The sequence below is a fragment of the Brassica oleracea genome, chromosome C2, assembly GCF_000695525.1.
Source record: "Brassica oleracea var. oleracea cultivar TO1000 chromosome C2, BOL, whole genome shotgun sequence".
NCBI classification, from domain to species: domain Eukaryota; kingdom Viridiplantae; phylum Streptophyta; class Magnoliopsida; order Brassicales; family Brassicaceae; genus Brassica; species Brassica oleracea.
Genome location: NC_027749.1, coordinates 5,204,661 through 5,232,175, shown reverse-complemented (window position 1 = coordinate 5,232,175; position 27,515 = coordinate 5,204,661). Strand labels below are relative to the sequence as shown.

Genomic DNA, 27,515 nt, shown 5'->3' with positions numbered 1-27,515 from the left:
TTAGTTTATGTGTTGGTTGTCTAGTTTCTTATTCTTAATTTGATTATCTTATGATACTAATATTGAAATAAATATAATTTGTAAATGAAATAATAAAAATTAGTAAAAATAATAAAATGATGAAAAGTCTTGCTATTTTTAGGTGTGAATAAATTAAATATTTAAAATATATTTATATTATTTTATTTATTTCTTGAATTTTAGAGACCAATAAGTGTGAGAAGGATTAGATAATACACAATTAGAAATTGATAGAGAAAATTGCAATAATTTAAAAGAAAAAGAATTTAAATACAAAAAAAAAACATGAGGACACATGTCAACAAACCCCCCTTCCACATGTCATAAGAAGGGAAAAAAACAACTTTATATATAAAGATATGACAAATCAGCAAATTCACTTCTCAAATAATAGTATAGACTAGAATTATGGAAATGATGACAAGTAAACAAATTAACTAAAATCTTGAACAATATGACAAATCAGCAAAATATCATAAAATTATGGAAAAGATGACAAATAAGCAAATTAACTAAAATCATGGAGAATATGACAAATCAACAAATTCAGTTCTTAGATAATAGTATAGATAATATGCGAATGGTACAGTTGACTAACGTTGAAAGATGAAACCAAGCTAGAAGAAAGCAGAGTATTGTGTGTTGACTTACCTCGAGTTTGGCTTAGCAACATTGTTGAAAATATCATAAGCTACAGCCACAGTTTCCATCTCATTAGTAATCTCTTTATTAGATTTCTTCTTCCGATTGCTACACTCATCTAAAGTGTGAGATATGGTTGAGAGACCTGAACCTCCCACAGCTTCAATCAAAACTCGCATTGTCCATGCACATACCTTCTCTTGTTTCATCTTGTGAACCTTGCCCATATCAAGCACCTTCTTCTCTTCCACCGTTCCATTGGTGCTCGTGAAGCTAAGGTGGCCAGTGCTTGGCTCACGTCCAACTCTCTCTGCCTCCTCTATAAGCGGAAATCCCGAGAGAGTTTGAAGAACGTATTGGTGGAAAACAGATTCTTGAATTCTCTCAAAGAAGTTTCTGACGTTGAACTTTGAAGCAAGAACTTTCAAGGCATATGTCTTCACCAAGAAAATGGCTGACCCTACGAGAAGGGAGACGAGAGTCCAAGTTATAGCGTCGAGAAACTTCTTAGCCTTACGAGAGTGTCTATCATCATCGTCAAACAGAATCACCCAAGCAACCAGAATCAAGCCGAACCAAATCAAGACTTGAACATTCTTCTTCAAACTATGGACAAAATACAACACTTTTTTACGTAGGAGATAGTTCCTTTCTATGATGAACACCGCGAAATGCATGAACCAGTTTGTCACAAACATGCCACTTATCGTCACCATCACAAGCACGCACCATTTCCAAACTTCTAAACCCCAAATGCGATGCTTCTTGACCGAATCATTGGTTAAACACACAACCAAAGTGCATAGAATAGCAACAAAAACTAGTAGCTCAAGAAGAGCTAGATGTCTTATTCCTCTACGCTTCACTTGGTGCAGTTTAACCCTTTTGTAGATTTCTTCATTTTCATCAGTTTCGTCCATTTCGTCCTCATTAACTCTACTCAGGGCTGCTGGGCCAGTGCTCCTATTCGATTTAATACTAGAGAAAGCCTTGTTAAAAGAAGGATTTGAAAATGAAGCAGCACGAAACGGTTCCGTAGGGGTTCCACAGTTTTCTTCGACCATAGTCTTGTCGAAACGATAAGATTGTTGTTGACCAAACCTTGAGTTGGACTTGGAGTAAACTGACCTCGAAAGAGATCTCCTCCGAGTTAGACCTTCAGTGATAGGACTTGGAATCTTAGACGGTTTATGAACGCTGCCAGAGAAAGGAAGTGGAATGCTTAACGGCTCTAGTTTCGCTGTCGCCGTGTCTGAGTTTGGTGAAGCCGCTACATGTGTAGAAGGTGATGCTGCTGCATCTTTAAAACCTTCTTTCTCTGGAACGTTGATAACAATGTCTCCTCCGTTGCTGATTCTCCTCTCTGCCATCACTCAGTCACCTCCAACCAATAAGTTTGCTGACGCCAATGGCTCTCAAAAAGAGGCCAAAAATCTGGACCAATTCCTAAACACAATTGTAGAAAAACATATCAATGATTAGATCAATCACAAACCCTACAAAGTTGGAACAGAGATATGCAAGAAAAAAACTATTTGTTCCAAGTAAATTGGTTCGTTATGCGCAAAAACAATAATTTTAATACATTAATTTTAATTTACATGCGGATATTATTATTTTTATATTTTAACTTCAACGGATTGAAAAAAATCATAAAAGTATTTTTGTGGTCTTATTTCTATTTATTTGGTTTAGCTATTTTTTTTTTTAATTTTAGTAAAGTTAAAGTTAGATTATATAAAACTAATTTTATATTATATTATAGTATATTATATTTAATGATTATCTCTTATCACCTAGTTTTAAATATATATAGATATATATATATATATTTAAATATATCCTAATAAAATTTGTATTTCTGGATTGTTTTAGTAATTGAATTATGTTAAACTGAGAAAAATAAATTTGTTAATTAACCTAATGAACAGATAAATTTATATAAAATTGTAATCATTTTCCTATCAAAAAACCATTTGATTAGTATCGCTTTAAATTTTATATTTGTTGAAGTAGACTTCAAAATTAAATTTGTTAATATATATATACCAATATGATTCGTGTTAAAAATTATTTTCGTAACTAGACTTACTATTTAGTTTATTTTTATTAATGAAATATATATTAACTAAATATTGATACAAGAATAAATCTTTCAGAGAGAGGGAGTCAAGTTTCGTTTGATGCCGGATCATTTCTGGTGATCTTGTTGCCCATGTATCGGGCTTGACTCCGTCAAGCGGTGGCTCTCACACACCGTCTTGGCTGGCCTTTGCCTCCCGTGTGTCGGGCTTTATCTCCGGTGAACGGCGGCTCCTTCAACGCTGTCTCTGCTGGTTTCTTACGGATCATAGGATTCTGATGATTCTTTTTAGTTTTTACCAGTTTTGTCTAGTTTCGTTTGTTTGTTGTTTGTAATTTTTGATTTTGTTTGGTTCTTTCTCGATCCAAAAATAATAATAATATTGATATAAGAATTATTAGTTATTAATATATTTTAATATTTTTGCCAAAATAAATATTTATATAGAAAATTTACATTAATAATGATATAAGAGTTAATAGCTATTACCATATTGAAGAAACTTTACCAAAAATATATAAAAAATTTATAAGAAAAATTATACATGTCACAATTATTTAAGTGTCATGTAACAATTTTTCAAAATCATGTCATCTGTTTGTTGAAACTGAATGTGGTGATGACACATATGCAAATTACTTCACAAATAATATGTTTAAGAGATTAATATATTTTAATAGTTTTGCCGAAATAAATATTATATAGAAAAATTGCATTAATAATGATATAGGACTTTGCAGCTATTACCATATGGAAGAAACCTTACCAAAAATATATAAAATTTTATAAGGAAAATTGTTCATGCGAGAATTATTTTGGTGTCATGTAACATTTTTTAAAGCCATGTCATTTTTTTTTGAAATTAAATTTGGTGATGACACATATGCAAACCACTTCACAAATAATATCTAGGGTAAAATTATGAATTAATATCAGCATTAAAGCAAATTGTGGTCTAGCAGCTAAAATAATTGTTATCAACATCTTGTACCAAAGTTCCAAACTAAGCTCTTGAGTTAGAAGAGGAAAACTATGCAGATGCTACAAGAGATTTTAATCGATGACTACCGGAAAAAACACCCCAAGAACAGTTTAAAAGATGATCACACTGACATGCCTCGGAATCAGAAACTACAATGAGAAAACAGATATAGTCTACAACTGTGTATCCTTATGTGACCAAAAAATAAAAACGAATCGTTAGAAACTTGAAAAGGAACCCACAGAAAGCAGAACATCTTACAAAGGACAAGAGATGGCCGAGGCAACGACTTATCTTGAAACTTTAGTCTCTGTCTCGCAAAGTATGTTTACGTGTATTTTATAAACGAAACGACTGCAAGACTGATCCGGAACAAGACAAACCGGCACTAATAAAACAGAAAATAAACTATGTGGGTTTTCACGTTTCAGAATAGGATCCCATAAATATGCTTCCGACCAGAAGTTAATAATTAGAAACGTACTAATCATTGAATTATATTTTTCTTAATCTTAATATATATATACACATTTTTCTTATGTCCAGCGAATGGTTGTATATTTTGTTTTCTATATTTTGTTTTTTTTTGTAGTATTAAAATGATGATTTTCTATAAAAGCGGTTGCCGTATCTCCATCGTACAATTTTTCATGATGAAACGGATATATATTACAGATCATCCTCATTTTATTTAAATGATGAGCTCTACGTTTTTTTTTTGAGAAAAAAGCTTATTATTATTTTTTTTTTGTCAGCTACTCATTTATAAAAAAAGGGTTTTCTATCAAAAAGGAAAAACAAGTTTTTTGATAACCAAAAGAGTTAAACCCGGGTCTATTAAAGACGCATACCTAATTCCTGGGTGGAAGGTGCACTCTAAGATAGACCCTCTCTCGGGTTTTCATATGGAAATTTTCCGTAGTCGTGGTGAACAGAACAATGTAACTTAATTTCCATAGCAGGAAAATCGAACCCGAAATGTGTTTGCATCCGAGGTCTGTCCACTGTCACTGGACCAAAAGCCAGCTCACAAACATACAAGTTATGACTAAGTTTTATTTTTTTGTTCACAGTTATGTTATGGCTAGGATCCGATTGGTAATGGCAGTAGCTTTAAAAACTTTGTTGTAAAAAAAATCTGTAAACTTTTTGTTGTGTATTTAGATTTTATTGCTTTAGAATTTTATAGAAATCTCCAACAAATTGCTCTGGATTTTTGGCTCTACATAGCACTTGTACAGCTGTAGGTTATTTCAAAAGCTGTGATTCTGAATTTTTTATTAAAGCTTAATTGATGTGAATTTAATGCTGTAAAAATAAATGGGCTTGTGGACAGCACCTACAGCCACTACCAATCAAACACCCTGAGTTGTCATACTTTTTTTTTTAGGAAAAATAGAAAACAGAGCAAAAGTTCATTCCAGCGAATAAGAAGGTAATGCGTACTTATAAGTTATAATGAAAGATGCAAATTACAGAAGAAGTAAAATGTTAAGATCTCTACTAGTTGCAGAGTCCATGACCTCCACGCCCTCTTTTACCACGGTTCCCACGACCTCTCACTACAGTAACTCAGTGGCGGAGCCAGCCCACTCTTTTAGGTGGGTCAAGTTGATAATTAATATGAATTACATGGGTCAAATATTCACCCTAAATTTGTAGCATTTTCTTAGTTTTTAATAAAAAGTACATGTAAATTTTGTTAGTCAAAAAAATTCACCTAGGTCATTTGACCACCCTCTTCACTACCTGCCTCGGCCACTCCACTGACTGTAAGCCACTGGTCTTGGGCCTTTTGGGAGGGTTTAAAAGAAGAAGAAAACATGTATCGAAAAGCTACGCAGTTTGGTGAAGAATGAAAAGAGTTCTTCGATAAGGCCATGAGGCACGGCCTTAACTGCTTAATTTCCATGGCAAATAATGAATCGATTACAAATTGGTTGGGAGATCCAAGAGTTTGACCATATCAATATCATGAAACTGAAAAACGAGATAGGATGATAATAACTACATCATGATAACTAGTCTTTCCTTCTCAAAATCCTCCTTCAACCAAAGAGGACTTCTTTGTGTCATATACAAGGACATGTGATTATTCGCATGGCCGGCTCCGGACATAGACAAAACATTCGTATTAATTTCCTAAGTTATTCCGGTTTAGTTTGGTTGAGAAAACTATGTTGCTTACTAAGAAACATCTTCCTCATCAATATATTCGCTTTATTATTAGAAATTGTCCACACCAAATCTAGAAATCAGATTATTTCACTTAATATATAGTGCTTAATGGTTTAAATCCATTAACAAATCCATACTGAAAACGTAAACCGAGTTTCTTGAGTACAATTAAACCGAAGCAAATCAGGCGGTAATAACAAGTACAAGTGGAATTAATGCATGCAAAAGGGAAAAAAAAGGAAATGATCATTTGTGACCAATGAGATGAACATCTTGAGGAAGTAAGGTGTACTCGATCTCAAGCTCCTCCAGGATTCTTTTAACCGCGATGACCAGCTCAGTTCTCCTGAGCCTCTTCTCTATGAAGTGTTGGAAGTTGATGGTGTGTGTGACGATCAGATTCAAGTTCAGCTTGTTCACGTTCTCAATCGCATCCACCAAGAAAAGGAAATTTGGATACCAATTTTGTGGATTCTGCACCAAATATCTGACCAAACACACACACCAATAATTTGTCAATACACAGTGAGTGAGTAGTTTAAGATGTTTTTTTTTTGTTTCGATTCTTACTCTGATATAGTTTCCTTGAGAGTGGCAATTTTAGCGGCCGGCGTTGAGAATGCGATGGAGAATAGTATTGAATCTCCCATATCTGGACTTCTGTAAAAATTGCTTATTGGTTTCGATATCAAAGTTGCGTTTGGATAGAACACCTTCTCGTTGTCAATCTTGAGGAACACGGTAGTTAAAAGATCTATCTCTTCGACCAACAACTTCAAAGTCAAGAAAAGAAGGGTAAGAGGTTTTAAATGAGTAGTAATATTATCAAATACCAATGTTCTAACAATCGTTTTAGGCGACACCTATCACAAATCGGTTATAGCCTGAACATTTTCTTAAAATTTGATCTATACGATTCAGTCAGTTTAAACTGTTCTAAATTGGTTTAAAACAATTTAAATTCGTTTAAACCAATCTAAATGGGTAGAAATCTCTTAATCAAGCAATAATGTTAGTTCAAATCCACAGAATTTGTCTAATGTTTTTTTATATATTAAATTTTTATAATTCATCAAAATAATTTTATAATTAAACATAAACTAAAATACTTAATATAAATATAAAATATTTATAAATAAACAATAATTCGTTAACAACTAGGCACCACCTAAATGCTGAATAATCTGAGCCTAGTTATCACTTAGCAATTTTTTGAATATTGGCAAATATACATGTGTTAGTTTTTCAATGAGTAGTAATGTAGTGAGGAAATAATGTTTAGAGTTGCTTACTACAACGCCGTCGATAATGCAACGATCACCGACATCATAAGGGTGCATGACGAAGACAAACACAAAGGATTCGAAGATATTTTTGCAAGTACTTCCAATCATGAAAGCAAGACCCACGAATTGTGAGGAGAAGACGACCAAGAACTTGGTTGTTGCTATATCCATAAGTATCAACCAAATGATGAATGCGATAACGGACAAGACTCCAGTTAAAATCTTGTCCACTTGCTTAACCGCTGTTTTTGTGTCGTTCAGTGAGTGTCCTAACGCTTTTCGACTTGTGTAAACTTTAATCTGTCAAGAAACAGCATCGTATATGCTTAAACACCAACCTACTAAAACCTTTATAAAGCATCTCTATATAGGTATGGACACTAATAAACCAAGGAAATGTATGAAAGAATATTACCACCCACTCTGTGAAAGCTTTACGTGTGATTTTTCCAGTCTCGGAACATTCTATCAATGGGAGTACAAGGTCTACCTCTTCCTTAATCATGAATCTCAGCAAGTCATCTTCCTCTATGTAACTGAAAAATAACAAGCAAGGTCATGTTCAGTCAGTGTTCTAAAAATTGAACATATAATATACTTCATATATAATTTTCACCTTTTAGAAAACTGAACATATAATATACTTCACATATAATTTTTATGTATAAAAATATAGTTTAACATATATAAATAGTTTCAAATTATAATTTTTTTAAAAATATATAAATATGAGATTTATAAATTTAAAATTGCTTTTAAGCAATTAAACTAATAGCTATAACTAGGTCTGGGACGGATCGGGTATCCAAGCAATTTTAAGGTATTCGTATCCGGCGGATCCATAATTTTACTATCCTTATCCGGATCCAGGGTTCTCGAATATCCGAGTGTCGGATATCCTTCTAAAAATTGTAATATCCGGCGGATATCCGAATCCAGATTTGGTTCCTTAAAATAAATAAAAAATAACATCAATATATATAAGATATTAACAATAATTTAAAATAAAAATATATATAATGTTTTTAATTATTTCTATGTATAATATTAAAAATTTTACATAAAATTTATATATACTATTATAAAAATGAAAATATATTAAATAAAATTGATTTTTATTTATAGATATTAAATAGTTATTAATAAAACTTACGGATCCGGATATCCGGACTAAAAAATTAAAATATTCGGATCCGGATCCAGCTTTGACGGATCCAACATTTTACTATCTGGATCTGGATTCGGCCCCTCCGGATATCCGAATTTTCGGATCGGATCCGGATCGAATCCGGATCTCGGATAAAAGTTCCAGACCTAGCTATAACCATATAAATAAATAAATAAGTAAAAAATAATATAATTAATAATATAGTAATATTAATATTTTAGATTTTTGAATATTCCATGCATCTGCATGCCCGTTTAAACGCTATTATTATATAAATAATGCATCTGCATAAAGTGGATAATGCCCGCTTAAAGGTATTATACTCTCGAATTATATAAATCTATATAAGTAACTGTTTAACATGAAAACGGTACGGTTGACTACCATATTTTATAACCTTGAGTTTGAATGACTAAGATGAAACGTAGCTAGAAAAAGCAGAGTATTGTGTGCTGGCTTACCTCGAGTTTGGCTGCGCAACATTGTTGAAAATATCATAAGCTACAGCCACAGCCTCCATCTCATTAGTAATCTCCTTATCAGATCTCTTCTTCCGATTGCTAGACTCATCTAAAGTATGAGATATGGTTGAGAGACCTGAAGCTCCCACGGCTTCAATCAAAACTCTCATTGTCCAAGCCGAGACCTTCTCTTGTTTCATCTTGTGAACTTTACCCATATCTAGCACCTTCTTCTCTTCCACCGTTCCATTGGTGCTCGTGAAGCTAAGGTGTCCTGTGCTTGGCTCACGTCCAACTCTCTCTGCCTCTTCTATAAGCGGAGGTCCCGAGAGAGTCTGGAGAACGTATTGGTGGAAGACAGATTCTTGAATTCTCTCAAAGAAGTTTCTTACGTTGAACTTTGAAGCAAGAACTTTTAAGGCATACGTCTTCACCAAGAATATGGCTGACCCTACGAGAAGAGAGACTAGAGTCCAAGTTATAGCGTCGAGAAACTTCTTGGCCTTGCGAGAGCGTTTATCGTCATCCTCGAATAAAAACACCCAAGCAACCAGGATCAGACCGAACCAGATGAAGACTTGAACGTTCTTCTTCAAACTATGGACAAAGTACAAGACCTTTTTACGTAGGAGATAGTTCCTTTCTATGATGAACACCGCGAAATGCATGAACCAGTTTGTCACGAACATGCCGCTTATCGTCACCATCACAAGAACGCACCATTTCCAAACTTCCAAACCCCAAATGCGATGCTTCTTCACCGAACCATTGGTTAAACACACAACCAAAGTGGCGAGAATAGCCACAAAAACTAGCAGCTCAAGAAGAGCTAGAGGTCTTATTCCTCTACGCTTCACTTGGTGTAGTTTAACCCTTTTGTAGATTTCTTCATGTTCATCAGTTTCGTCCTCATCAACCTTACTCAGTGCTACTGAGCTAGTGCTTTTATTCGATTTGTTACTAGGGGAAGCCTTGTGAAGAGAAGGCTTTGAAAATGAAGCAGAACCAAACGGTTCCGCAGGGGTTCCACAATTTTCCTCGACTATAGTCTTGTCAAAACGGTAAGATTGTTGTTGACCAAACCTTGAGTTGGACTTGGAGTAAACTGACCTCGAAAGAGATCTCCTCCGAGTGAGACCTTCAGTCACAGGACTTGGAATCTTAGGCGGCTTATGGACGCTACCAGAGAACTTGTTTATTTCAGGAAGGAGAATGGTTAACGGCTCTAGTTTGGTTGTCACCGTGTCTGAGTTTGGTGAAGCCGGTACATGTGAAGAAGGTGATGGTGCTGAATCTTTAAATCCTTCTTTCTCTGGAACATTGATAACAACGTCTCCTCCGTTGCTTGTTCTCCTCTCTGCCATGAATGGCTCTAGAAAGAGGCCAAAAGCTAGACCAGTTCCTAAGAGCACAATTGTAGAAAAACATACCAATGATTAGATCAGTTATAAACCCTATAAAGGACCTATTTAATTTTTTTTTCAAAAATTTTTTGGGATTAAAGGCCAATGTTTAATTCGGTTTTGCCCATGACCGGCTCTGGCCACGAGAAAACAAACAAGAACAGGTTAAAAGAAGATTACACTGACATGCCTTGAAACAAGAAACTACGATGGCAGAAGAGAGTAAGCAGAAAATCTTACAAGGACACTAGCTAGAGAGCTGAAGCAAGGAGTGATCTTGAAACTTTAGTCCCTGTATTACAACGTATGAACTCTAGTTTACGTGCATTTTATAAACGAAACGAGTTCAAGTTTGGTCCAGAACAAGACAAATCGGCACTAATAAAACAGAAAGAACCGCGTTGGTTTTCACGTTTCAGAGACGAGTCCCATAATATGCATCCGACCAGAGGTTAATAATTAGAAACGTAACATCATTGAATTAATTTTGTCTTAATCTTAATATATTTACACATTTTTCTTATGTCCAGCGATGGTCTATATAATTTGTTTCCTATATTTTGTTTTTATGTAGTATTAAAATCAGTATTTTCTAAAAATAGCGGTTGCCGTATCTCCATCGTACCAAATTTACATGATGAAACGAATATTACAGATCATTCTCATTTTATTAAAATGATGCGCTCTACGTTTAAAAGAAGAAAAACATGGATAGAAAAGCTACACAGTTTGGTGAATAATGAAAGGAGAAAAAAGGTTGTGAATACACATACACTACAAGAATTCTTTGATAAGGCCATTCTGACAAAAATGGATCGATCACAAATTGGTTGAGAGATCCAAAAACGAGATAGGATGATAATAGTTACACTATGATAAATGGTCTTTCCTTTTCAAAAGCCTCCTTCAACCAACCAAAGAAGACTTCTTTATGTCATATACACCGACCGACGTATGATTATCGACATGGAGGGGTCCCGGAAATGTTGGAAGCCATAAATATTTTAGTAAAGTTTTAACAAAAATATATATATTTTAATAAATATGGAGACTTTTTTCAATGTAAACTTTTTAAAAATATTTGGTGGCCATAGACCAATGTTTCATTTCGCTATGTTCAGGACTATTCATGTGACTGCATGGTCGGGTCTTGGACATAGCATCGATTTCCAAAATTCAAGTGACTAATATGTAGAGTACCATCCATTTTTCATATTGATTAAGAAAAAAATACGTGTAGTAATAATTCAACCCGTAACTGTAGAAACATCATGATAAACAATAAGGAACAGATTATCTACTATCCGTTTACAAGGAGACAGAGCTTATGCCCTGGTTTGGATCAAGAATAAGTGGTTAGGATAGTCTTTCATTAGGTTATTCTTTATTCACATTCAAACACTTAAAAAAAAAAAAAAAAAAAAAAAAACCCAATGTAACACATTCTTTTGAGTTTCGACTGAATATAGTTTAACGCATTCAAAAAAAAAAATCATTCAATCTGTAAATTTTTTAAATTTCATAAATTCAGAGCAAACCCTGATTAATGATTATCCGATACAACACTACACAGTCTCAACAATAACCAAAAAAAAACTAACAATTCAAATGTGTTCTCTCTTCTTACCGGAGCAATACAAAGGCCCACAACGAAGCCCAAATATAAAAATCCACCTTAGCCCGTAACCAGTTTTATTTCTAAATCGGGTTTAGGGTTTCTTCTCTCACTCAATAGGTTTTAAAGCAGCTTCGTTCAATCTCCGTCTCTCTCTCTCTCTCTCTCTCTCTCTCTCTCCACTTCCTCCTCCGAATCCTAAATCAGCATCAATGGCGATTACCTTCTCAGATCTACACACAGAAGAGGGTGTCAAATCCGTGGAGGAGCACCTCGCCGGAAAAACCTACATCTCCGGGTAAAGTTTCTCTCACTCTCCTTCTTTCAATTGCTTTTCGATCGAAGTCTAAAAGATAGTTTTTTTTTTTTTTTTTAATTTTTCGCAGAGATCAGTTGTCTGTGGATGATGTGAAGGTATACGCTGCCGTTTCGGAGAAACCTAGCGATGCTTTCCCCAATGCTAGCAGGTGGTACGATTGCGTCGCTTCTCATCTAGCTAAAAGGTTTGTCCTTTCGGATCAAATTTATTAAGATTTGGATTAACTTTTTGAATTTCAAGAGCTTACGGGTTTTGAGTTGTTTGCAAGTTTCCCTGGAAAAGCCGTTGGAGTGAGTATTGGCGGCTCTGCTGCTTCTGCTCCTGCTCAAGCTGAGGTACTTCTACATAATCTACGTTTTTTTTTTTATTGTTAATAGAAAGCATTGACCTTGAAAAGGGTTATCATTAGAGTGTTGAGGAATGCTTTGAATATGGTAGATGAGACTTAGTTAGGAGTTGTGTTTGGAACAGGCACCTGCAGCTGCAGCTGATGATGATGATGACATGGATCTGTTTGGTGACGAGACCGAGGAGGAAAAGAAAGCTGCTGAGGAGAGGGAGGCTGCCAAGAAGGACACCAAGAAGCCCAAAGAGAGTAAGCCTTTGTCTTGAAACAACTCAATTTAGTATACGAGCTTGTGTCTATTGCTTCCATGGAGAGCAGAACCAATACTGTTGTTAGCTTAGCTAGCGTTCATTGAGATTCTAGTCACTTAGTCAATTAATAACAATCTCTGTAGTGTAAAGTAAGGGGTATGAGTAGCAGAAATGAATGAGTTCTTATTCTCTTTTGAATTTTGGACTTTTTGTTAGGTGGAAAGTCCTCTGTGCTCATGGAAGTTAAGCCATGGGATGACGAGACTGACATGAAGAAACTTGAGGAGTGTGTTCGCGCTGTTGCGATGCCTGGTCTTCTTTGGGGAGCCTGTAAGTCTAACCATTTTCCATTTGTCGATACGTGCAATGATTGTGTTTGTCAGTTTTCTAATTTAGTGTTTAAATTGTTGCAGCAAAGCTGGTTCCAGTTGGTTATGGGATCAAGAAGCTCACGATCATGCTCACGATCGTTGATGACCTCGTGTCCCCAGACAACCTCATTGAAGACTATCTCACCTGTGAACCTAACAACGAGTACATCCAGAGTGTTGACATCGTCGCATTCAACAAGATCTAGAGATATTAAAACCTCTCTCCCTACCAAACGATACATTTTGATTTCCTTCCCAAGTTTTGTTATCTTTTGTTGTTTGCTTGAGATGCTTACTTTCTAGTTGCAAGACCTCTTTCATGTTACAAGAAACATAAACTATCAATACTTATTATCTCTTTGCATTATCTTATGAAACATTCAAGTACTGTGAAAAATTCTCTACAATTTCTGAAACAATCACGTATCCTGCAGCTCCCATGACAACAGAAAGCATGACTTTTCCACCTGGTACAAGTTGCGTCGCTGTTGATGATGAGACCACGTACCTATCTGACCAAGACATAGCAGCTGGTAGGATACCGAACAGTACCAGAACTACAGAAGGAAAAAATCAGAGTTAGTTTTGTTGTTGGTTGAAAGCTAGTCTCAAGAAGAAACTTGTTGTACCTCCATATGTCCCAGCAAAATCTAAAGCTTTGAAGAAAATCTCTGGGTCCAGTAGGGAGAGGACAAGAGGTGGAACCAGTGTAAGAAGGTAAAGAAAAGGCTTGTTCTGTCTGGTCTGAAGCTTCAGTACTTGAAAAATTCCAGAAAAGGAAAGGTTATACAAGGGCAGTAGATTTAAAAGACAACATAAAGTTTGGTTGTTTGATGGTACTCACAATCAGATAAGAAGTCAATGAGGCCTAAGACAAATCCTATGTAAGATGTTGCTATTGCAATAAGAGAGAAAGCTTCCACAAAAGGCTGTGTGATCAAAAACAAGACAAGAGTTTAAGGTGCTTGTTGAGAGTTTATTAGATAAAGCAAAGAACAACTTTAACTTACACCAACGGTGACACTGGTTGATCTCAACTGCTGCAGAGGATCGATCATCTTCTCAGCTGCCACACCAGTATCTGGAAACGATCCAAGAATCACAGCGTTCCACACAAGAAACAAGCCAAGTGGTATGGCTGTGCCAAGAACAATAGCCGTTCTGAAGATAAAATACATTCGGAAACCTGAGTTAGTCAAGACAGGTTTGAGTGAGTTTCATTACCGCCATTGTAGGGTATGATGTCACCTTACTTTCGGCAAGTCACCTTCAAGATCTGTGCAGAGAACCGGCACCACATTCTGCAAGAACCAAAAAAACAATCAGTTCAGAAAGTATCTTCATCTTGGAGTCGGGAGATTGAATGAATACCTGGTAAACAAACGAGAGGGCAATGATGGGTATACTCATGGGAACAGCTTCAAAGTTGGCCTTGAGAAGAGCTTCCCAGTGCAAGTCTCCACTCGCTACTGCCTAACAAAATGGTCATCCATGGTTTGGTTTTCACTTTCATTGATCTCTAGGAAAGTTGTTTAACGAAAAGTTGTTACCACTAGTGCTGCAAAAGATGCAATTAGTCCAAACACCAGAACTCCATTGGTTGCACCGATGAATCTCTGGCTACGACCACATGGAGAAAATTTTGATCATCTACTCGAGCTACAACTATTCTACTCTAACTCTCTTTGAGTTTAGACTGTTTATGACTCTTAATGTTCAAGAAATTAAGCACTCTTTATAGAGTACTAGTGACTAAGTGGATTATTCGAATGGAACCTAGATGTTAATGAATTATTAATTTATTTTAAATATATTTTACATTTATATAAGATATTTTAGCTTTGAAGTTAATTATAAAATTATTTTGATAAAGTATAAAAATTAGATGCACAAAATGAAATAAATAAGACAAATTCATGCGTTTGTACTAACACTATTATTTAATTTAACATATTCATACTAATTTAGATCGATTCAAATCATACATATTAGAATGGTTTATATCGATGTGAGTCGTATAAATCCAATTTTCTAAAAATCGTTTCAGGAGGCGCCCGCCTAGACCAATTTTTAGAACCATGATGATTATATTATATGGTTTAAAATGGAAAGCTAACCTTCCAAAGAAGCAAATGCCTCCAAGAACCAGTGTGAACAGAGTTGCACTCTCCCATCTACAAGACTCTCAGGGAAATAAGTACATTAGCACAAAGTCAGAGCTGTCATTGCATATATATGGATCAAGATGGATTTAGTACATTGGAATGCCGAGGAAGTTTGTAAGGATGCCTGAAGACCGAGCAATGTAGGCCACGAGGAGGGTGTAATGTATGAGAATGTAAGACCAACTACACAACAGAAAGGCTTGTTTCAAACGTGAAGGAAACTAAGGAAAGCAAAGTTCTAAAAAAGAGAATGAGAGGATGATTTACGATGCAACTTGAACTCCAAAAGATCCAAGAGTCCTCTTCGCCATTGAGACCTGCCAAAATAGCATCAAGAAGTCAAAGCAGGACATCACTAAGCTTATATAAGTGTCGGTTTGAAGGAGACATACGAGAGATACGCCTCCAGAGCCTAGCTCAGACATGGTGTTGACATTCACTTCAGCAACAAGCAAACCTGTGACAACCTGAAACCAACTTGTGTTACTAATGACCAAACCCACTCTTTGCAAGAAACATAAAGAGAGAAACCAAGAAGCATGTGTAAATCACCATGAACGCCCAACAGAGAATGCAAGCGACTGCAGAGGCCAAGAAACCTGATTCTTGTGTGACAGCTGGAATAGCTAGTATCCCTGCACCTACCTAAATCAAGAAAGGGATAGAGAGTTACAAGTTTGGTTCCTTTCCAACGTTTCAAGTTGTGAGAAAGAAGAAGACTTACTGTAGTGCCAGCTACCAAGAAAATAGCACTGGACAAGCTTCCTGAAAAAAGTTCAGACTTAAGCCAAAACTCAACTCAAATATGCTTCATTGAATGAAAAAAATGAAGAATACAGCTTTCTACCGGACTCTCGCTTCAGTGTTGACCGGTTAAGGTTAGAGAATAGCCTCTGAAACTCGACAACCTCTTCTTCCTCTTCTTCAGTAGTTACTTGTGTTTCTCTGCGTTTATCAGACAGTCTCGGAGATAAACACTTGAAGAATCTTGGGGTATGAGTTCTAGAGAATGGGTTTGAGTTGAAACCGAAACGGTATGAGGAAACATGAGATGATCTTTGTAAATGAAAATGGACAACTCCATTGAGAACTAGAGGTTTCAGTGGAACTGAATCTGTGCGTAGTGGAAGACAAGTGTTACTCAGAGAAACAGACATATCTCTCTATGTTTTGTTTTATCTCGGTCTGAGATCAGATACAGTGATTAGTCTTCTGGTTTTCTGCGAGTACAGTTCAAAAGGTTTGTGGACTACACTTGAGAGAGAGGTTAGCTTAGCTTCCGAGATTAACATGTGTGGCTGTCCTATTTTTCCATTTTATTTCCCTTTTATGTTAATAAAGCTATTTTTCTTTCGAAAACATAAAATAATAATAATAAGCTATGTTTTAGACCAACTCCATCCTTTAAATGTTATTAAAATATTAAAATTAATTTATTTTAGTATTTAAACATTTAATTAAATTTTAGTTTATAAAGAACTATATAATATATATTTTCGAAAATATCTCAAATATATTATTATCATCATTTTTAATAGATTTTTATAAGAAAAAACTTCATTAAAATACTCAAAGAAAATTTATGCTATGATATGCTTCAATATTCTTTTCACTGAAATATTTCTGTAACGGTGTGTATATTTGTCTGAAATTATATCTACTGGATTGTGTGCAAAACTCTTCTACCTAGCAATAATGGTAACAAAATTTTATTATTGTACAATATAATTTAGGAATTAATTTTCACAACTACACATGTCTTCAACTTAGTAAAAGTTTTTCTTTCTGGTTAAACTTAGTAAAAGCTTTATAGATACTTTTTGATTAGGATAATCAAATGATTCATTCATAACCTATTTTATAATTTGAGGTAGAAAAAGAATCCACGTAGGTAAATGATTTATTTCCTTTTTCTCAACCCAAAAAAGAATTGGGGAAGAAGAAACTCCATATCGGCTGATTTGGGTCCGACATAGAACGGGTCAGAAACAGAGACTTTAACAGAGAGAGAAAAAAATCCAAACTTTTTTCACCTTTTTTCTTGTCGTGTTAGATAGGTATCAACATTAGTATATTTAGAGTTTATCTTCTTATATAAAACTCCAGAGAGCACGGAAAGTAGAGATTTTTTTTTATATTTTTAGGGTTTTTATCTTCTCCCCCCTGACTTACGGAGTTGGTTCTCTTCCTTTGAAACAAAACAAGAGCCATGAAGAAGAAGCTCCAAACTCGTTTTCCAGCGGTATGACAAAATCACTTTCTCTCTGTTTCTACACATGTTAGTTAGGTTTTGCTCTTCTTCTTATGGAGATTGCCTTGAAGAAGAGCGTCTTGTCACTTTATGAATGTAGTTTCGTTGACTTTTTGCTGTGTTTACATGTTTTTTCTTCTTCACGGTTCCGTGAACCCTTGTCTTCTTTAGGGTTTTGAGTTTTTATCTTGGGATTTGTAGGGCTAGTTTGTTCATGGCTAAGAGGTACGATGAGCTGCGGAGATATCTTGTTTAGGACTAAAGATGAGATAATATTATAGATTTGAGTTGTTATAGTGTCTTGTAATTTCAGTATAGGGTTGAAATTTTCCTGTCTTGGTTTCTTGATTATCTTTTTCCTAACGTTATTGAACCTCAAATTTTGTTTCAGACAAGGATTAAGAAAATTATGCAAACTGATGAGGATGTCGGGAAAATAGCAATGGCTGTACCACTTCTTGTCTGTAAGTTGATTTTATTTTTTTTTTTTTTTTTTATACAGCTTTGTGTGTACTTGTTCTCATCGTTTAGAATGTTGAAATTTGCAGCTAAAGCGTTGGAGCTGTTTTTACAAGACTTGTGTAATCACACATATGATGTAACTCTCAGCAGAGGCGCAAAAACACTCAACTCTGTTCATTTGTAAGTTTTGTGAATCCCTGCTCTGGCCCTTGCTTTATAAAAACCAATCCTTTTCTTGCTTCTTGAATTCTTGTTTTTATTTTCCAGGAAGCGGTGTGTGCACGCGTTTAATGTCTTTGATTTTCTAAGAGACATTGTCAGTAAAGTTCCTGATCTAGGTGGCTCAGAAGGTGAAGACCGACCAGCTACCAAAAGAAGGTTAGGCCCCAACAAGTCCACTTCTCATATTCTATGTCTAAACTCTGGTATAGGTTTCATGTCTTAACACTATTTTTTTTTTCAGGAAACTTGTTGATGAAAGTATTAGCAACGATAAAGATATGAAGACAACTGACATGGTAACTAGCCAGACTGATTTTGCCAAACATAGTGGCGGTGGCAGAGGACGTGGACAGGGTGGTGGAAGAATGGGAACTGACCAGTCTCTGAAGTTTGAAGATGATTCACCCGAAGGTAGCAAGAGTCCATCTCCTGAAAACTGGAGCCTTTCTCATGAGGCTGCAACTTGGAAGAAAGCTGCCTCACACAAGAACAATCACAGAAACACAGAGTTGAAAGTGAGGGACTTTGATCTAAATGTAGAACTAGATGAGAACGGAGAGTTTGCTACATCCCCGGAAAGAGGTCTAGAGGGAAGACCAGGTTGGCCGCTGTTTGGGATCAATGATATGAAAATAGATAGTGATCATCAACGAGAGGTTAGTGCTGAGGAGGAAGATTATGATGAAGAAAGCATAGATCAAGACTGAAGTTTAGGGGTTTGTTTTCAGGTTAGGGTGAAATTAGTGGACAACTATAGGAACTAACAAGCAGGTCTGTTGTACATTGGAGATTGGAAGAAATCTTCAATAATATATAAAATTTAATTAAGTCATTTGCCATTTAGTTTTAAATTAAAAGCTTAATACATAGCTCTTTTACATTTATAATTATGTGATTTCATAATTTTTTTCCTCTTCAATTCACAAGATGCAACCGTTTCTGGCTGTTGAAAGCTTATATGATTTGAAGTATACTTTCAATACAAACATAAGATCACAAATCATAGTTCCTGAGTTTGTTAACGGTTAATTTTAATTGCAGTAAAACTGATTGATGATTTAATTCTAATTAAAATACGATAACCAAAAGACCAAACAAACGACGTCGGATTAACAGGGAAGACTCTAACTAAACAAGCGGGTTTGATATCGTCGTCTACTACTGTTCTCAAAACCAACAAAACCCCAGAGAAAGCGAAAACCTCTTCTTCCTCTCTCTCTCTCTCCGTCAAATTCAGTTGCGAAAAATGGATTTTCAGGTTGTGATTCTCGCCGGCGGCTTCTCCAGTAATCTTCAGCCCTTAGTCTCCAAGGTCTCTCTCTCTATATATCTCTCATTCATCTGCAAACACAGTCTTTCTCCGTAAGCTTAGGCTGATATAGCTAATCTCCTTTTTCTGCTGTACAGGAAGTCCCTAAGGCGCTTCTCCCCGTGGCGAATCGTCCGGTGTTATCTTACGTTCTGGATCTGCTCGAGAGTAGTAATCTCAAGGATCTGATCGTCGTACGCCTTATTATCCTTTCATACAATTGCTTTTTGCTTAGATTGAATGATTTTGGTTGAGACTTTAGATTTTTTTTTTCGCTTGGGGGTTGATGGAAACAGGTTGTTGAAGGAGAAGATGCTGCTCTGAAAGTCGGTGGATGGATATCTTCTGCCTGCGTTGATCGTTTACATGTTGAGGTATTCATCTAGGAATAGTGATATTTTATGGATGGAGCCTATTGCTTCATAGCAACACTGGTGCTTCAAATAGAATACAGAAGAAGTTATAGCTATGAACTGTTAACTTGAAGCAGATGCAAGTACAATAACACTAGGAACTATTTGAGTTTTTTTGGTTTGATTAGGTATATCGTGTCACCTATGGTTAATAGCTTTTCTCAAGGCTTTCTCCTGAGGTTATTATTGGTTTGAAAAGCTGAGAAGTTACTTAATGTTCAACTGGATATCTTACTTTAGGTTGCTGCTGTTGCTGAGAATGTTGGAACTGCTGGAGCCCTCAGGGCGATTGCACACCACTTGACTGCCAAAGACATTCTGGTTAGCTACTACTAAGTTGTCTAGTTTTTTTTTTGCTTTGTGTAACTGTAGAGCTTCTAGCTAACTGTTAGTTATTTTCGTGAACGCAGATTGTAAGTGGAGACATTGTTTCTGATGTTTCTCCTGGTGCTGTCGCCGCCACTCATAGAAGACACGATGCATCAGTTACTTCAATGCTTTGTGCTGAGCCAGTCAGTGGACCATCAGAATCCGGGGTTGCTGGCGGGAAAGATAAAACCAAGAAACCTGCTTGCTATGATATCATAGGGCTTGATTCCTCGAAACAATTCTTGTTACACATAGCAACAGGTCCCTACTTTGAATTCTGCTTCTTTTTTGTTTCTTGAAAGGCAACAAAATGCTTGAACCTGTTGTTTTGTTTCCATTCTGAATTGTGATAGCGGCTGAGATTAAGAAAGATACCCGAATTAAAAAGAGCATTCTCTGTGCGGCTGGCAAGGTAATGTTCTCTAATTGTATGCTTTTAGTTACCTACAATGCAGTTTGTCTTCTAACTGTATAGAGATTCGTATATTAATAAATTTTATAGTACAGTTTTTATCATTTTCTCATTTTTGATCTAGATGGAAATTCGATCAGATCTCATGGACTCTCATATATATGCCTTCAAGAGGTTGGTCGGACATGCTTTCCTGCTTAGAAATTAGTTTTAATCTGTCGACACTCATTATGTTATTTTGTCTTGTGTCTCACAGATCAGTCCTGCAGAAAGTTTTGGATCAAAAACCTACTTTCCGGAGCCTAAAACAGGATGTACTCCCATATCTTGTTCGTACACAGCTGGTTAGTTGGATAATGTCCATGCAAATTAAAAATAATGGAGATTATACCATTTGTCTTGTTACCATTTTGATGTTTTTCTGCTGTTGAGTTTCAGAGATCAGAGGTCTTCCCTGACGAAAAAACTGTAGAAGACAATGGAAAGAATAATATGCAGAACAACGAGGTGGTTTTGTCTCATATTCTCTCCAACGCATCTTTGCCAAGCTTTCATCAAGTTTATGAATCAGGCCTGAACAGCCGAAAGACCTATAAATGCTGTGTTTATATAGCGGATGAAAGTAAGTATTGCGTCCGGTTAAATAGCATTCAAGCCTTCATGGATGTAAACAGAGATGTAAGTTGTTTGCTCATGAATGTGCTCCACACATGGTTCCTTCTATAGTGTTTTTTTTTCTCAGTTGACATCCGCAACTACTCAAAATTGTGCAGGTTATTGGTGACGCAAACCACCTATCCGGATACACATTTTCATCTCATCACAACATTGTCCACCCATCAGCTGAGCTTGGATCAAAAACCACAGTACGTCATCTACATGTTTGGGTATTTGCTCTGGAAGTCGTGATGTTCAGTAACATTTTGTGGGTTGCAGGTTGGCCCTCATTGTATGCTTGGAGAAGGCTCTCAAGTCGGTGATAAATGCAGTGTCAAAAGATCCGTAATTGGGAGACATTGCCGGATAGGCTCCAATGTGAAGGTAACAAGAGAGCTTATACACACTTTAGCCAGCTAAAAGTTGTGTACATTTCGATATTAAACTGAATTGCGTGTATGTATGTGGGTGACAGGTGGTTAATTCAGTTGTGATGGACCATGCCACAATAGGAGACGGATGCTCAATACAAGGCTCAGTGATTTGCAGCAATGCGCAGCTTCAAGAGCGTGTTGCTCTAAGAGACTGCCAAGTACGTTACTCCCTTCAGTTTTTGTAATAAACAGTGGTTTTATCGATTCTCTAATCAAAACATCAATTGTTGCTTATAGGTGGAAGCAGGCTATGTAGTTTATGCCGGGGGTGAGCATAAGGGAGAGACCTTCGCCAGAAAATGATAGCATTCATTCGTTTGGTGAGCAGAGCGGTGATGAGAAGAGTGAGAAGTCAGGTTTTGTTGAGCTTTTAAGAGTGAGATTTTTCATTGCTATGTTTTGTTGTTAGGATTTGGTATTTTGCTGTTCAAACTCAAACTTGATGAAGCCTTGAAACTATTTTTGTACCGAAACACTTTCATGTAAGATCTAAAATTTGTTTTTGGTAGTTGTCCATAGAGATGATTACATCAAGAAGACATACATATACAGCCTTTTTATTTACACACACCCCTGATCCAAGTCTTCCTATAATGATGGGAGATAGGATAGGAGTAATCATTATCAAGTACAGCCTGTTTAATTTGTAAGTGACTTCATGTGTTGTTTGTCTATGTGAGAGGCCTGAAGAGTCGTAGGCCCTAAAGAGTGAAACTATAGAGATTGTTTGGTCTGCACCGGTTACACGTCTTGCTTTATCAATTCTTGAGTGCATCCACAACCGTGTTACTCATGGCTCGATAACTCAGCTAAGTCTTTAATATTGTTTTATTATTTTTTTTTTCAGTTAAAAAAATAAAAAAAAAGAAAAAAGGAGTCAATCGCGGATTTTCACGCGGCGATGGGATCTACGCACAGTGACGAACCCGGCAGCGAAATGCTCCTTACCTACGGACTGCAAAATACAATTATAGCACAAATTCCTAATTTTTTGGTTCCCACATATTATAAAAATAATTTGTTGCTAAGGATTTTTTCGTAAAGATCAGCATTGGAGCTGCTCTCGCAAAGTAGATTTCTAAAATTATGAAAACCACTTCCACCAAATAAATAATTGTATATCCTTCATTGTTCAACGAGTTATATATCTGTACTAGTCTATATTAATGTATGCGTTTACTTTTCAAAATGTGATAATTGTTTTAGCAAGTGATTTAATAAAATAACTATTTCATTTAAAATTTGAGAAACGAGGAATATATATATTGTTGACTGATTCTAAGTATTATTATCCTTGATAATTATGTGTAGATGTATGAAGTTCGCCTCCAATTAGAAATCAATTTTATGAAACCATGTATACCAATGTAATTTGTAATCTATTGGTTTGTACTAACATCCAAAAAACCAAACATCAAACTCTTTTCAACACATGTATTGTTCATTGGAAAACAAAGTGAAAGTACTATCGAGTCAGAAACAATAATAATCAGAGTGGTGGCGAGTCTTGCTTGTGACCGTGTGAGACCGTCTCTTTGCAATGGGCTATTCTCTAATTCGACGATAGAGAAGAAAAAGAGTCCCTTTGCTCTTCTTCTCCTTCGAGAAAGTGGGAGACTTTGACTCTTCTCCTTCTCCTCTCTCTATTTCCCCCGTTGCTCCCGCCGATTCACCTCTCTTTGTCAAAGCTCCCAGGTTTGTGTATCCCCAAGTATCGTCTTTTTTTTTTCTTTGGTTTTCACCTGATTTCAATTGCTAGGGTTTACTTCTCTCTCTGCTCTTCAGCTTCTATGGTTCTTAGATTCGTTTGTTAGATGCTTTCCATTTATCATTTGTTTTTGTATGTCTCCATTCACCAAATCTGATTGTCTTGCTTTATTATGCTTAAAGTTTACATTTTTATTAAGAGATTATTAATAAAGTTTCAATCTTTCCTTATTAGAGCTTGTGGGTTCATTCATTTACTTTGTTGATGAAAAAAATCTCAGGACTCCTCAGATTCGATTAAAAAAAAATGGGAAACTGTTGCGCAAGCCCTGGCTCAGACACAAAGACCAAAGCTTCAAGACCAAACACCAAAAGCAACCCCTTTTACAGCGAAGCATACACCACAACAAACAGATCCGGAACCGGCTTCAAGCTCTCCGTTCTAAAAGACCCAACAGGACATGACATATCCCTCATGTACGATCTAGGCCGCGAGGTTGGTCGAGGAGAGTTCGGTATTACCTACCTGTGCACTGATATCAAAACGGGGGAGAAGTACGCGTGCAAGTCTATATCGAAGAAGAAGCTTAGAACGGCTGTGGATATAGAGGATGTTAGGAGGGAGGTTGAGATCATGAAGCATATGCCTAAGCATCCTAATATAGTGACGCTTAAGGATGCGTTTGAGGATGATGATGCGGTGCATATTGTGATGGAGTTGTGTGAAGGTGGTGAGCTGTTTGATCGGATTGTTGCTAGAGGTCATTATACTGAGCGTGCCGCTGCTGCTGTGATGAAGACTATCCTTGAAGTTGTTCAGGTTACTTTCTAATTTTCTCATTTTCTAGCTGTTCCGTTTTGCCTCTTATTCGGTCTTAAAGTTCTTTGTTCGTCTTCATTTCGTGGCTTAAGGTTTTGCGTGTTTGTCTATATTCAGTGCTTGCCTTTACAGTGTAATGCTTGTAGTGATTCTAACTTCTACACCTTCTGGAATTTGCAGATATGTCATAAGAATGGGGTGATGCATAGGGATCTAAAGCCGGAGAACTTTCTATTTGCTAATAAAAAGGAGAATTCGCCACTTAAGGCCATAGATTTTGGATTATCAGTCTTCTTTAAGCCTGGTATAGATCACATAAAGTCAATTATCTATGTCTCAGACTTTGATAAATATTTTTGTTTTGCTTACTCTACTTATTTTTTTCTTTCAAAATTTTTAATAGGTGAGGGATTCAATGAGATAGTTGGAAGTCCTTATTACATGGCCCCAGAGGTACTTAGGCGACATTATGGACCTGAGGTTGATATCTGGAGTGCTGGTGTTATCCTTTATATCTTGCTCTGTGGTGTCCCACCTTTTTGGGCTGGTATGTTATGATCTCTATCTTATAGTCTTGGTCTTTTTTTTTTTAATATAAAATTCATGTGTTTTTAGTTTCCATGGATGCATAGAAAATTAACTGCAGAATCACTAGTTTCATTAGTAGATGGTTTAGTATCCTGACGTTAACAATGGTTCATCGGTTCACTAGTGACTTCTTTTGAAGTTTTACTCCCTTATTTAGTTATTTTCAGTTTTGAGGATTTTTTATTGTTTCACAATATGAGATGTTTACACAAATCTAGATAACTTTAACTTTATCAAAAAACTGTGCAACCATTTGTGTTTTTATTATTCGTATTTATATTTAAATTAATTAATTTAAATTATATTTTAGTATTTTATTTTTAATATTTGTGCATTGGAGTAAAACATCAAATAATATGAAACAGAGAAGGAGTATTTGCTTAACTTCTTTTACGTTTGAGTCTTCTTCTCATGATATTGTTTATTTTTTCTGTATAGAGACTGAGCAAGGAGTGGCTCAGGCGATTATTAGATCAGTCATCGACTTCAAGAGGGATCCATGGCCAAGAGTCTCTGACACTGCCAAAGACCTTGTGAGAAGGATGCTCGAACCTGACCCCAAAAAACGCCTTTCTGCTGCAGAAGTACTCGGTATGCGTTTTCTATTTACATCTGTGCTTCCAAAATCTGTTTACTAATGGAACAAATATACCTTGCAGAACATCCTTGGATACAAAATGCTAAGAAGGCACCAAATGTTTCGCTCGGTGAGACGGTGAAAGCAAGGCTCAAACAGTTTTCTGTTATGAACAAGCTCAAGAAACGAGCTCTACGGGTAAGTGATTCTGTTCAGCTTAGTAAACCTTTTATTTAGAGGAAATAATGTGAAACTACTTTGCGCTCCATTTCAGGTGATAGCCGAACACTTGTCAGTGGAGGAAGTAGCTGGCATTAAGGAAGCTTTTGAGATGATGGACAGTAAAAAGACGGGGAAGATTAACCTCGAGGAGCTTAAACATGGACTTCATAAACTCGGACAGCAGCAGATACCTGATACTGATCTACAGATTTTGATGGAAGCTGTAAGTTAAAAAAACTTCTGTTGTATTATTTGCCTTCATCAAGCAACATGTATTTGAAAGTGTTTTTTATTTTTGCTTTGTGTGTGCAGGCTGATGTAGATGGGGACGGGACTTTAAACTATGGCGAGTTTGTGGCCGTCTCTGTGCATCTTAAGAAGATGGCGAACGACGAACACTTGCATAAGGCGTTTAGCTTTTTTGATAAGAACCAGAGCGATTACATAGAGATCGAGGAGCTGCGGGAGGCGTTAAATGATGAGGTAGATACTAGCAGTGAGGAGGTTATTGCAGCCATCATGCAAGATGTTGACACCGACAAGGTAACCACCCCAAAACATGAGAAGTCTTGAATGATTCTTAAATGCAAAGCTAGTAGTTTGGAGAGGTTAGTAGAAATTGTACAAGTCTTGTGTTGATCCTTTGTGCTTTTTGGTGATGATTAGGATGGAAGAATAAGCTACGAAGAGTTTGCAGCGATGATGAGAGCTGGGACGGATTGGAGGAAAGCGTCGAGGCAGTATTCGAGGGAAAGATTCAATAGTTTGAGCCTAAAGTTAATGAGAGATGGTTCATTGCAATTAGAAGGCGAGACATGAGAAAGCATGGGGTCTTTCAAAAGCAGTAAAGGGTTCTGTTGATGTTTCTCTTAAAGAAGTAAAAAAAAAAAAAAAAAAAAACAGTATTCTTTGAAAAATGTCAGTCTTCTTTCGTTGTTTCTCCACAATAATATGTTATATCAGGGTTTTCGAATGCTTTAGTTACTTGAATAGCGAGCGATTTAACGATATATGAAGATGTTGTCTTAAATTTTCTGACTGTTTTTGATATTGTTTGGATACTCAGAGCACTTACAACGGTTAAGAAACCCATTAGTGGTTCTTAACATAATTATATTAGTACTTTAGTGTAATTATATTTGATTTATTTTTAAAAGAGGCAAACCATTGGGTTTTAATTTGAGAAATCGGCAAAAAAAAACACTGCACTTTGCGGAAATTACCAAAAGAAACCAGTACTCGAGCTTGACTAATAAAACCCAGATCTTTTGTTGACTTTTTTAGTTTATTCACAAACTTACGGTTGACTTACCAGATTAACACACCGTTAACCAACAGCTAAGACAGTGTTAACTCACCGTTAATTAGTGTCGTTTAGTGAAACTACGTCGTTTCATCCAATTGTTTTGTTAAAGACAAAATCTCAGCACGACGTCGTTTTGCTTAATTAAAATAGTTGTTGGCTGGATTCGAACCCGTGCACTCGTGGTCCTTAGGGGGTTTTGCCACTGAGCTAGTGGACTTTTCGGAAGATTACCACACATGTTTATTTTTATTGATCAAAAGATGTGTTTTATTGAAATCAAACAAAACGAAACCCGTGTTTGAATGTAACCCTAATTTCTCAAATCGATTTGGGGATTTTTCTTGTGATGTGAGGAGATGGTAAATGTGAGATATCCCAGTTTTTGATGTGTATATCCCAGTTCTTCGACCACATCCGCATTGCTCCGGGATACCACGAATTCCCATCGTATTCACAGACGAATCCTCACAACCCG

The 27,515-nt window shown here is 36.2% G+C and overlaps 7 protein-coding genes across 7 annotated transcripts in view; 4 read left to right on the top strand and 3 right to left on the bottom strand.

The window, feature by feature from the left end:
* LOC106323277 (mechanosensitive ion channel protein 9-like) overlaps positions 1–4,041 on the bottom strand; it is an 8,496-nt gene extending 4,455 nt beyond the window's left edge. The window contains exons 1-2 of the mRNA XM_013761424.1: positions 3,990–4,041; positions 673–2,109 (exon numbers count right to left, since the gene is read on the bottom strand). Of these exons, the coding sequence (XP_013616878.1) occupies positions 673–2,033 (1,361 nt within the window). The 5' untranslated portion in view covers positions 2,034–2,109; positions 3,990–4,041. The remainder of the gene's footprint in view (positions 1–672; positions 2,110–3,989) is intronic.
* A 2,089-nt stretch (positions 4,042–6,130) lies between these two features.
* Positions 6,131–10,511, bottom strand: LOC106327667 (mechanosensitive ion channel protein 9-like). Its single transcript, XM_013765886.1, has 6 exons — positions 10,465–10,511; positions 8,822–10,211; positions 7,608–7,728; positions 7,199–7,492; positions 6,477–6,679; positions 6,131–6,393 (listed from the first exon to the last, which is right to left on the bottom strand). The coding sequence occupies exons 2-6, from the start codon at positions 10,183–10,185 to the stop codon at positions 6,153–6,155; spliced, it is 2,223 nt and encodes a 740-aa protein (XP_013621340.1). The 5' UTR covers positions 10,186–10,211; positions 10,465–10,511; the 3' UTR covers positions 6,131–6,152.
* A 1,433-nt stretch (positions 10,512–11,944) lies between these two features.
* Positions 11,945–13,493, top strand: LOC106327669 (elongation factor 1-beta 2). The gene is made up of 6 exons (XM_013765888.1): positions 11,945–12,137; positions 12,226–12,342; positions 12,427–12,493; positions 12,630–12,753; positions 12,972–13,085; positions 13,169–13,493. Exons 1-6 carry the CDS (start codon positions 12,052–12,054, stop codon positions 13,330–13,332), a joined length of 672 nt encoding a protein of 223 aa, XP_013621342.1. The 5' UTR covers positions 11,945–12,051; the 3' UTR covers positions 13,333–13,493.
* On the bottom strand, positions 13,427–16,527 carry LOC106327668 (tyrosine-specific transport protein). The gene is made up of 14 exons (XM_013765887.1): positions 16,139–16,527; positions 16,016–16,056; positions 15,844–15,936; positions 15,684–15,758; positions 15,559–15,608; positions 15,385–15,474; positions 15,244–15,300; positions 14,677–14,746; positions 14,498–14,599; positions 14,375–14,427; positions 14,137–14,287; positions 13,971–14,055; positions 13,756–13,884; positions 13,427–13,683 (listed from the first exon to the last, which is right to left on the bottom strand). The coding sequence occupies exons 1-14, from the start codon at positions 16,446–16,448 to the stop codon at positions 13,496–13,498; spliced, it is 1,494 nt and encodes a 497-aa protein (XP_013621341.1). The 5' UTR covers positions 16,449–16,527; the 3' UTR covers positions 13,427–13,495.
* Positions 16,528–17,403: 876 nt separating this feature from the next.
* LOC106325790 (dr1-associated corepressor) lies at positions 17,404–19,058 on the top strand. Its single transcript, XM_013763836.1, has 5 exons — positions 17,404–17,533; positions 17,934–18,006; positions 18,091–18,184; positions 18,272–18,382; positions 18,468–19,058. Exons 1-5 carry the CDS (start codon positions 17,501–17,503, stop codon positions 18,931–18,933), a joined length of 777 nt encoding a protein of 258 aa, XP_013619290.1. The 5' UTR covers positions 17,404–17,500; the 3' UTR covers positions 18,934–19,058.
* A 342-nt stretch (positions 19,059–19,400) lies between these two features.
* Positions 19,401–22,328, top strand: LOC106324680 (translation initiation factor eIF-2B subunit gamma). Its single transcript, XM_013762639.1, has 13 exons — positions 19,401–19,538; positions 19,634–19,729; positions 19,832–19,909; positions 20,189–20,269; positions 20,359–20,578; positions 20,671–20,729; positions 20,854–20,903; positions 20,986–21,073; positions 21,168–21,407; positions 21,503–21,595; positions 21,666–21,770; positions 21,862–21,978; positions 22,058–22,328. Exons 1-13 carry the CDS (start codon positions 19,473–19,475, stop codon positions 22,121–22,123), a joined length of 1,359 nt encoding a protein of 452 aa, XP_013618093.1. The 5' UTR covers positions 19,401–19,472; the 3' UTR covers positions 22,124–22,328.
* Positions 22,329–23,278: 950 nt separating this feature from the next.
* Positions 23,279–26,768, top strand: LOC106327566 (calcium-dependent protein kinase 8). Its single transcript, XM_013765736.1, has 9 exons — positions 23,279–23,515; positions 23,809–24,347; positions 24,528–24,651; positions 24,751–24,894; positions 25,374–25,526; positions 25,595–25,710; positions 25,787–25,957; positions 26,047–26,277; positions 26,401–26,768. The coding sequence occupies exons 2-9, from the start codon at positions 23,835–23,837 to the stop codon at positions 26,551–26,553; spliced, it is 1,605 nt and encodes a 534-aa protein (XP_013621190.1). The 5' UTR covers positions 23,279–23,515; positions 23,809–23,834; the 3' UTR covers positions 26,554–26,768.
* The last annotated feature ends 747 nt before the right edge of the window (positions 26,769–27,515 follow it).

Coding starts and splice junctions, on each gene's coding strand:
- LOC106327667 (XM_013765886.1), bottom strand. CDS start 10,185: ATGGCAGAGAGGAGAACAAGCAACGGAGGAGACGTTGTTATCAATGTT. Junction 7,729..8,821: donor GTTGCGCAGCCAAACTCGAG/GTAAGCCAGCAC, acceptor GTTATTTTTCAG/TTACATAGAGGAAGATGACT. Junction 6,394..6,476: donor CTCAAGGAAACTATATCAGA/GTAAGAATCGAA, acceptor GTGTTTGGTCAG/ATATTTGGTGCAGAATCCAC.
- LOC106327669 (XM_013765888.1), top strand. CDS start 12,052: ATGGCGATTACCTTCTCAGATCTACACACAGAAGAGGGTGTCAAATCC. Junction 12,138..12,225: donor GGAAAAACCTACATCTCCGG/GTAAAGTTTCTC, acceptor AATTTTTCGCAG/AGATCAGTTGTCTGTGGATG. Junction 13,086..13,168: donor TGGTCTTCTTTGGGGAGCCT/GTAAGTCTAACC, acceptor AAATTGTTGCAG/CAAAGCTGGTTCCAGTTGGT.
- LOC106327668 (XM_013765887.1), bottom strand. CDS start 16,448: ATGTCTGTTTCTCTGAGTAACACTTGTCTTCCACTACGCACAGATTCA. Junction 14,288..14,374: donor GGTGACTTGCCGAAAGTAAG/GTGACATCATAC, acceptor TTTTATCTTCAG/AACGGCTATTGTTCTTGGCA. Junction 14,056..14,136: donor CAACCAGTGTCACCGTTGGT/GTAAGTTAAAGT, acceptor TTGATCACACAG/CCTTTTGTGGAAGCTTTCTC.
- LOC106325790 (XM_013763836.1), top strand. CDS start 17,501: ATGAAGAAGAAGCTCCAAACTCGTTTTCCAGCG. Junction 17,534..17,933: donor TCCAAACTCGTTTTCCAGCG/GTATGACAAAAT, acceptor ATTTTGTTTCAG/ACAAGGATTAAGAAAATTAT. Junction 18,383..18,467: donor CGACCAGCTACCAAAAGAAG/GTTAGGCCCCAA, acceptor TTTTTTTTTCAG/GAAACTTGTTGATGAAAGTA.
- LOC106324680 (XM_013762639.1), top strand. CDS start 19,473: ATGGATTTTCAGGTTGTGATTCTCGCCGGCGGCTTCTCCAGTAATCTT. Junction 19,539..19,633: donor TTCAGCCCTTAGTCTCCAAG/GTCTCTCTCTCT, acceptor TCTGCTGTACAG/GAAGTCCCTAAGGCGCTTCT. Junction 19,730..19,831: donor ATCTCAAGGATCTGATCGTC/GTACGCCTTATT, acceptor TGATGGAAACAG/GTTGTTGAAGGAGAAGATGC.
- LOC106327566 (XM_013765736.1), top strand. CDS start 23,835: ATGGGAAACTGTTGCGCAAGCCCTGGCTCAGACACAAAGACCAAAGCT. Junction 24,348..24,527: donor CTATCCTTGAAGTTGTTCAG/GTTACTTTCTAA, acceptor TGGAATTTGCAG/ATATGTCATAAGAATGGGGT. Junction 24,895..25,373: donor TGTCCCACCTTTTTGGGCTG/GTATGTTATGAT, acceptor TTTTCTGTATAG/AGACTGAGCAAGGAGTGGCT.